Below are 9,300 nucleotides of genomic sequence, written 5' to 3'. Positions count from 1 at the left end.
CTGGATCCAACACATGCAGGAGAAAAACATGCTGTAGCCAAAAATCACTTATATAAACTGTACAAGTACACTGAATCCCAAATGTGGACCGGGTCATCTCAGACCCAGAGCATAAATGACTCTTGGATACAGCATGTGGTGTGTGTTTTTTCATGTATCACTGTAATACATTGTAGTTATTTTCTAACAGTGATACTAGTCACTCGCTACATCACTTGCATATTTTTCATGAGTGACATGTAATCCCTAGTAGAGATGTAGAGATTTTGTTTAATCCATTTTGTTCTGTTTCACAGGTTGTCAGGCGTTTTTCATTCCATTGTCTGCTCATTGACAGAACCAGATCTTTAACCAGAATTTCATTCTACTTGCGCATTGCTGCATTAGCACTAATGTGAATTAGTGCAAATCCCCCCCCCCCCCCCCGTGAAAGAAACGGTCTGCAAGCCGACGGAATCCACATGCTTTGGAAAAAGCTGGTTCACCATGGAACCTGCAGGTCAGATGCATAGAAATCTGAACTCATTTGAATCTGTTCCTAGTGGAGGCTGGTGGCTCCGATGTCAGTGAATCCACTCCAGGTTTCAGTCAGAACCAATCTGAACTCTAAAGGAAGTTCTGCAAAGCAGCTTGGAGAGCTCCTTTAGAGTTTTGACTGGCTCTGACTAAAACCCGGAGCAGATTTACCGCCTCACTGACATTGGAGCCAGCAGCCTCCACTGCCTGTTCCAGATTTCTCCAACATCCCTAATCCCTAGTCAGGTTTGCTCTTTTTGCTTCCGGTGTTCCTCAGGTGACATGAAACCTGGGCAAAGGCAAGTGGATCCAGACATATGAAACTGCTGGATACGAGGTAGGATTATTTGCCCACGTGTCGCCCAGCATTGCCTACTCCGACTGGCAATAGGTCTCTGACAGAGTTTTTCCTATCTCCTGCTGCCTGATGTATTCAGTTACAGAATTCTTATTCAGTTACTTTCTGCATGCAAAGGATGTGACCAACCACTGAGCTGAGGTAGTTCCCCATTAACGAACACTGACCAAGTGATAATTTATCAGAGCACACATACAACCTCTTGATAAGATCAGTTAAGGTGGCCATGTGTCCTCTTATGTATGTATGTATGTATGAATTACATTTATATCCTGCCTTTTTTCTCTTTAAGGAACTCAAGGCAGTGTACATAATCCTCCTCCTCTCCATTTTCTCCTCACAACAACAACCCTGTGAGGTGGGTTGGGCTGGGAGTCTGTGACTGGCCCAAAGTCACCCAGTGAGCTGCCATGGCCAAGTGGGGACTAGAACCCGTATCTCCCGACTCCCAGTCCAACACTCTCACCGCTCCACCACACTGGCTTTATTTTGAAGGAGTCCTCTGTTTGAAAGGCTGTTCAATCCACATGCAGACCAAATATAAAAAAAAAACCATCAGGAGGGAGAGCTGGGCCTTGAAGTTGCCCATCAATAGCACCTGGACAGCAGACTGAGAAAGTCACACAGGTCACCTGGTGTGACCACACTACGGTGAGATGTACTGTATTTCTATTTAAATTATAATTTCTAAAGTTCCACCAATACATACAAATTAGTATATGAAAATTGGTGTCCTTTGGGGGGGTGATGGATGTCCACATTTTTGGTGATGCGTGAGTGGTTGCCTGATGAGTACTATCCTGACAAGCACCGGCACCTGATCCTAGCTGCTCAGAACCCAGGAAGCTGCGGCAGGGGCTTGGATGGCCAAGGTCGTTGATGCTGAGCAATCTCTCTTGTAATGCAAGGTATTTTGGGATGGCTTGCTCTGGAGAGGGCAACTACGGCCCATGAGCTTTACAACAGACCTGCTCCTGGGGGAGATGAAAACTGCTACCAACTGTTTTGTTGATATGGCTCAACACAGCTGCCTGTCTGTCCTTGCTGCCAGCAAACTCACTGCCTGGTAAGCCGGGTCGTAAACCTGTCCAAGGCTAGGAAGGGAGGCTACAGTGGGGGGCTTTACCAGTTTGACAAATCCAAGGCAGCATGGCAGAGAGAAGTCCATTTTCCAGTCCAAGGTCTAAAAACAGGGATTCAGAAGCAAGGCTGAGGTTCAGGTTCGGGGTCGAGGCCAACAAGATCCAACACGTGGAAACGATGTTCCCCAGCAGCGTTGTCCCTGCCTGCTTCTTGCTTTTCACGGCAGCGTCCTGGAGCAGCTGCCGGCAATCTGGCCAAATGTTCTTTCTGTAACACATCCTGCTTCCCAGAGTGGGCAACCAGATGCTTCTGGGGCCTGAAGACAACAGCCCTTAGCAATCTTCCCACACAACCTGCCCCCCGGTGACTGGGCTTCAGAAGCATCCTGTTCCCTCTGAACCTGGAAGGAGCATGTAGCCCAGCAGTGCAGAACCTCTTTCAGCCTGCAGGCCAAATTCCATTTCAGAGACGCTCTCAGGGGCTGCATCCCAGCGGTGCGCGGAACTAAGGGCCAAAGGGGTGGGGCCAAAGACAAAAAGGGTGGGGCCAAAAACCAGAGTGAGCAAAAACTACCAGCATATTTTAGCTTCAAGCTCTTACTGGCAGTAACTAAGCATTAGGAGAGGCATTTCAACCTTTCAGAATGGAGGCCCAAGTGGCCACGGTGGCTCGGAGTGCCTTTTACCAGCTTCAGCTGGTTCGCCAGCTACGGCCTCTCATGGACAGGGACAGCTTGGCCACAGTGGTACAGGTGCTAGTAACCTCAAGACTAGATTACTGCAACATGCTCTATGTAGGGCTGGCCTTCAGGCTGGTCCGGAAGCTGGAGCTAGTGCAGAACACAGCAGCTCGGCTGTTGTCGGGAGCTGCCCCTTTTCAGCATGCAACGCCTTTGCTGAGGGGGTAGTGGGCTTTCCCACCCTGGAGGCATTCAAGTTGAGGCTGGACAGCCATCTGTTGGGGATGCTCTGACTTAGATTCCTGCATTGAGCAGGGGGCTGGACTCAATGGTCTTGTAGGCCCCTTCCAACCCTGCTATTCTATGATTCTAGGGAACTGCACTGGCTGCCTATTTGCTACCAGGCCAGGTTAAAGTTTTAGTACTAGTGTACAAAGCCCTAAACAACTTGGGACTGGGATACCTGAGAGAGCACCTTCTTCTTTACCAACCTGCCCAGTCACTGAGGTCATCACAGGGCTTGCTTCTGGTGGTTCCACATGGACGTATGGCCCGGTTGGAGTCCACCAGGAAAAGAGCCTTCAGCGTGGTGGCCCCCTTCCTGTGAAACTCCCTGACTTTAGAGGTCAGGCAGGCGCCAACATTGTGTTGCTTTTGGCACCTACTGAAGACATTGCTGTTTCGCAAGGCCTTCCCTGAGTGACCAGCTGCGGTTTATTAAATTCAGAATCTGTTCTTTTAAGATGTTTTGTTTTGATTATGGGGTTTTTATCTTGCTGTTCACTGCTCCAAAATCTTTGATGTGGAGCGGCATATAAATATTGTAAATAAATAAATAAATGGCAGGGGGGAAAGCCAGGAAACTACCAAAGCATTGGCGGTCCGGTAAAAAGAAGCAGGACCAGGAGAAGGGGGTAAGGTCTTTTGTGGAATCTTAGAGAGCTGGACTGGAACCTCTGAGGGTTGGATTTGGCCCCCAGGCCTGAGGTTCTACACCCCTGATATAGCCATCTTGACTAGCATGATCACCTTATCCTCTATGAGTTTGTCTTCTCTCAATCCTCTGAACTACTACACGGCATCAGGTAAATGGTCTCACGCAGTGTGGATTCTCTCATGTACAAGGAGTTTGGCCCTCTGGGAGAAGCTTTTCACACAATGGAGGCATTTGTAAGGCTTCTCTCCGGTATGGATTCTCATGTGTGTCCTGAGGTTTCCCTTCTGGCTGAAGCTCTTCCCACAGTCAGAGCACCTGTAGGGCATCTCACCTGTGTGAATTCTCTCATGGATGACAAGCTTGGACTTCTGAGAGAAACTTTTGTCACAGTGCCCACATTTATACGGGATTTCCCCCGTGTGAATTCTCTCATGTGCAACAAGACCGGCCCTCTGAGAGAAGCTTTTCCCGCAAACGAGGCACAGAGGGGGGTTCTCGCCTGTGTGGATTCTCTCATGGGTGATAAGGTAACGTTTCCGGTTGAAGCTTTTCCCACAGTGAGAACACTTATATGGCCTCTCCCCTGTGTGGGTTCTCACGTGTTCCCTGAAGACTGAACCCCGGCTGAAGCTTTTCCCACAGTACGAGCATTTATACGGGGCCTCTCCAGTGTGGATCCTTGTGTGTACCAGGAGGTCCCACGTCCGAGTGAAGCTATTCCCACAGAAGGAACACTTGTAGGGTTTCTCCCCACTGCGGGTTCTCTGATGGTTAAGAACTTCTGGAGTTGGCCTGAAGTTTCTCCCAGGATCCAAACAGGTTGTCTGCCTGTCACAACAATGGAGTCTTTGCTGGACCCCAGTTGCACCCCCATCATCCTCCTCCTCTTCCCAACAGGGAACGGTTTTCTCTAGAGAGTTCTCTGATCCCTCTTCCTGCTCCCTCTCCGGTTCCTGCACACTCCCAAATGCTACAGACTTCCTGTAACTCTGGACATCTTTCCCTCTTCCTAAAGATACAATATTTGGTCCCGCTTGTTCAGAACATTCCAGATGGAAGGTAATCCCCTCACTCTCGCACACCAGCCTGTCACCTGCAGAAATAAACAGAGTCATAGAGTGCTCTGAGCAATTCCCATGCTTATTTATTTATTTTAAGTATTTCTAGGCCAGTGTTTAGAGCAAAGACCTCACAAAGTGGCTTACATAAAACACCACCACAGCAATATACAACACTACCCCCCAAAACCCACACATTCTAATAAAATATAATAATTTATATTTCTAATATAATAATTTAAAAGAACTGTTAAAAATATTTCACAAGCACACTAATGGATAAAATTAATCTAAAACATTCAAAACCAGCTGATCATTTTGCTCCCACCTTTTTGCCTTTGGCCCCAAACACCACTGGAATTCCCCCCCACCCCCGAGAGCATCTCTGAAATTGAATTCAGGCCTCGGGCTGAAACAAGTTTGACACCCCTATACCAGGGGGTTAAAAGCATCAAGGATTTCAAGCACACGGCATCCTTACCTGGCAAGATTGCCTCTTTGCTCTCCTCCAGCTTTGCCACTTTACAGAGCTGCCCTGTCCAAAGTTTTGGCGGGACATGGCCTGCCTCGGAGGAATTCACAGCCATTTCCCCAAAAGGTCTTGGCACCTGGAGGAACAGCCACATGAGTTTCCTATTAGAGATCAGGCCACTCTGGGGGTGACTGTTTGATTGGAAACCGAAATAAAAAACGGAACAGCTGCACCAACTGAATTCCCAACGCAATTCGACATGGGTCTTTATCAAGGGAAAAAACTCTTAGGGTGCAATCCTATGCATGTTTAGACAGAGAAAAGCCTACAACTCCTACTGGGAGTTGGTTCCACTTGTTCAGAACATTTCAGATGGAAGCTAATCCCCTCACTCTCTGTGAGAAGTGTGCCCTTAGAGACTTTTCCAGAGAATTCCCTCTCCCTTACTTCTTCCAAAGAAGACTGAAAAATATTTTCCAGAAAAGTCTTGAAGAGTTTTGCCCTTGATAAAGACCCATGTCAAAACAAGCTAGGAATTCAAGTGGTGCAGCTATTCCTTTTCTGATTTCGGTTTCCAGCCTTACCACTGTTTTTTCTGATCCCTGTTGGTACTGTGACCATTTGATTCTGTTTGCACAGGTTTCTTGTGGAAAGTACACGGTCCTGGATACATTTGGACAGCTGGTATTCCCTGGGGCAAATGGGGATCGGCAGCTTTGGTGAGAATCCAGCAGAGGTATGCTGGTATTTATTCATTTTTCATAAATCACAGAATCATATCCTCTATGGAAGCGTTGGAGGAGACTTTGGAGGTCATCTAGACAACCCCCTGCTCAATTCAGGATGCAGCTGCAGCAGCCCTGAGGATTGTACAGCCTCTGCTTAAACACCCCTAGCGAAGGAGAGCCTGCCTCCTCCTAAGACAGTTTGTTCCATTGTCGAACAGCTCTTGCCGTTAGGACGTTTCTCCTGACGTTTAGCAGAAATCTGGCTTCCTGGACCTTCAACTAAGGATGTACGGATTTCGTTAAATCTGTTCCGTCTGTATTTTGCAGATTGTCAGGAGTTAGGACTCTGCTAGCGCCATTGGGCCTATGTTGCTACTTGGTTTAATGGTTAATTTTGCACCGTTCTTAGTATTGCATTTATTTATTTATTTATTTATTCATTCATTCATTCATTCATTCGTTCATGCATGCATTCATTCATTACATTTATTTATTTATTACATTTATATCCTGCCTTTTTTCCTCCTTAAGGAACCTAAGGCAGCATACATAATCCTCCTCCTCTCCATTTTATCCTCACAACAACAACCCCGTGAGGTAGGTTGGGCTGAGAGTTTGTGACTGGCCCAAAGTTACCCAGTGAGCTTTCCATGGCCGAGTGGAGACTAGAACCCGGATCTCCCGGCTCCCAGTCCAGCACTCTAGCCACTACACCACTGGCTCTATTGCTTTATTATGCTTTCTGTTATTAAGTATGTTGTATGCCACCTTTGGAAGGGTTAATCATAAAAATGAAACAGGACTTGGTTTTCGATCTCCCACCATCGTATTTACCCAACTCTGGACACCCCCCAGTTTGTCAATATCCTTCTTGAAAAACGTAGTGCCCAGAACTTGACTCAGTGGGTTAAATACAACATCGGGCAAGTGGAAGTCCACTTGCGCCTCGGGCTTTTCCCTCTCTCTCCTCTCCTCTGCAGCTTTTAAGGCCACCCAAAAGTCTGCTCTGGAGGGTTTCCCAGAGCAGGTTTTGAGGGCACATGGGGGACTACAGGGGAATCACCCACTCCAGGTTCCACTGACGGAAGCAGTTCTATCAGCAAAGGGACACCAATGGATCCAACCCAGTGTATTTCATCAACCCCGTCTCTGCCTCCAATTTTGGAACCTAATTATGATAGCAAACTCTTGTTGTTGTTGTTCAGTCGTTCAGTCGTGTCCAACTCTTCGTGACCCCGTGGACCATAGCACGCCAGGCCTTCCTGTCCTCCGCTCTCTCCCGGAGCGTGCTCAAGTTCATATTCATTGCATCCGTGATGCTATCTAGCCATCTCATACTCTGCCGTCCCCTTCTCCTTTTGCCTTCAGTCTTTCCCAGCATCAGGGTCTTTTCCAGGGAGTTTTCTCTTCGCATTAGGTGCCCAATATATTGGAGCTTCAGCTTCATTATCTGTCCTTCCAATGAGCACTCAGGGTTGATTTCCTTTAGGATGGACTGATTTGACCTCCTTGCAGTCCAGGGGACTCGTAAGAGTCTTCTCCAGCACCACAGTTCGAAAGCATCAATTCTTCGGCGCTCAGCCTTCCTTATAGTCCAGCTCTCACAGCCATACATTACTACTGGGAAAACCATAGCTTTGATTAGACGGACCTTTGTCGGCAAGGTGATATCTCTGCTTCTTACTATGCTGTCTAGGTTGGCCATAGCTTTCCTCCCCAGGAGCAAGCGTCTTTTAATTTCATGGCTACAGTCACCGTCTGCGGTGATCTTGGAGCCCAAGAAAGTAAAATCTGTCACTGCTTCCATTTCTTCCCCTTCTATATGCCAGGAAGTGATGGGGCCAGATGCCATGATCTTCGTTTTTTTAATGTTGAGTTTCAAACCAGCTTTTGCACTCTCCTCTTTCACCCTCAACAAGAGGCTCTTTAGATCCTCTTCGCTTTCTGCCATTAGGGTGGTATCATCTGCATAACGGAGGTTGTTGATAATTCTCCCAGCAATCTTAATTCCGACCTCTGATTCATCCAACCTGGCATTTCACATGATGTACTCTGCATATAAGTTAAATAAACAGGGTGACAATATGCAGCCTTGTCGTACTCCTTTCCCAATTTTGAACCAATCGGTTGTTCCATGTCTGGTTCTTACTGTTGCTTCTTGACCCTCATACAGGTTTCTCAGGAGACAGGTAAGGTGGTCTGGTACTCCCATCACTTTAAGAATTTGCCACAGTTTGTTGTGATCCACACAATCAAAGGCTTTAGTGTAGTCAATGAAGCAGAAATAGACGTTTTTCTGGAATTCTCTTGCTTTCTCCATGATGCAGCGAATGTTGGCGATTTGATCTCTAGTTCCTCTACCTCTTCTAAACCCAGCTTGTACTTCTGGTAGTTCTCAGTTCGCATACTGCTGAAGCCTAGCTTGTAGGATTTTGAGCATCACCTTGCTGGCATGTGAAATGAGCGCAATTGTGTGGTAGTTTGAACACTCTTTGGCGTTGCCCTTCTTTGGAATTGGAATGTAAACTGACCTTTTCCAGTCTTGTGGCCACTGTTGAGTGTTCCAGATATGCTGACATATTGAATGCAGCACTTTAACAGCATCATCTTTTAGGATTTTAAATAGCTCGGCTGGAATACTGTAATCTCCGCTAGCTTTGTTGTTACTAATGCTTCCTAAGGCCCACTTGACTTCACTCTCTAGGATGTCCGGCTCAAGTTCAGTGACCGCACTATCATGGCTATCAGGGACATTCAGATCTTTCCTGTATAGTTCTTCTGTGTATTCTTGCCACCTCTTCTTAATCTCATCTGCTTCTGTTAGGTCCCTGTTTTCTTTGTCCTTTATCATGCCCGTCTTTGCACAAAACGTTCCCTTGAGATCTCCAATTTTCTTGAAGAGATCTCTAGTCTTTCCCATTCTGTTGTTTTCCTCGATTTCTTTGCATTGTTCATTTAAGAAGGCCTTCTTGTCTCTCCTTGCTATTCTCTGGAACTCTGCGTTCAGTTGGGTATATCTTCCCCTTTCTCCCTTGCTTTTCGCTTCCCTTCTTTCGTGAGCTACTTGTAAAGCCTCATCAGACAGCCACTTTGCTTTCTTGCATTTCTTTTTCTTTGGGATGGATTTCGTTGCTGCCTCCTGAACAATGTTACGGACCTCCGTCCATAGTTCCTCAGGCACTCTGTCTATCAGGTCTAATCCCTGAAATCTATTCCTCACCTCCACTGTATATTCATCAGGGATATGATTTAGGTCATACCTGAACGGTTTAGTGGTTTTCCCGACGTTCTTCAATTTAAGACGAAATTTTGCAAGAAGCAGCTCATGATCTGAGCCACAGTCAGCTCCAGGTCTTGTTTTTACTGACTGTATGGAGCTTCTCCATCTTTGGCTGCAAAGGACATAATCAATCTGATTTCGATATTGACCATCTGGTGACATCCATGTGTAGAGTCGCCTCTTGTGCTG

At 46.8% G+C, this 9,300-nt stretch overlaps 1 protein-coding gene across 1 annotated transcript in view; it reads right to left on the bottom strand.

The window, feature by feature from the left end:
• Window positions 1-641: 641 nt before the first annotated feature.
• The window catches only part of LOC146355879 (uncharacterized), a 28,997-nt gene continuing 20,338 nt past the window's right edge, over window positions 642-9,300 (bottom strand). The window contains exons 11-12 of the mRNA XM_084829973.1: window positions 5,113-5,239; window positions 642-4,666 (exon numbers count right to left, since the gene is read on the bottom strand). Of these exons, the coding sequence (XP_084686099.1) occupies window positions 3,732-4,666; window positions 5,113-5,239 (1,062 nt within the window). The 3' untranslated portion in view covers window positions 642-3,731. The remainder of the gene's footprint in view (window positions 4,667-5,112; window positions 5,240-9,300) is intronic.

Source organism: Heloderma suspectum, chromosome 2 (genome assembly GCF_057233095.1).
Source record: "Heloderma suspectum isolate Gila_16-S chromosome 2, 16-S_ref, whole genome shotgun sequence".
In the NCBI taxonomy this organism is placed as follows: domain Eukaryota; kingdom Metazoa; phylum Chordata; class Lepidosauria; order Squamata; family Helodermatidae; genus Heloderma; species Heloderma suspectum.
This window is presented reverse-complemented; position numbering and strand designations above follow the sequence as displayed.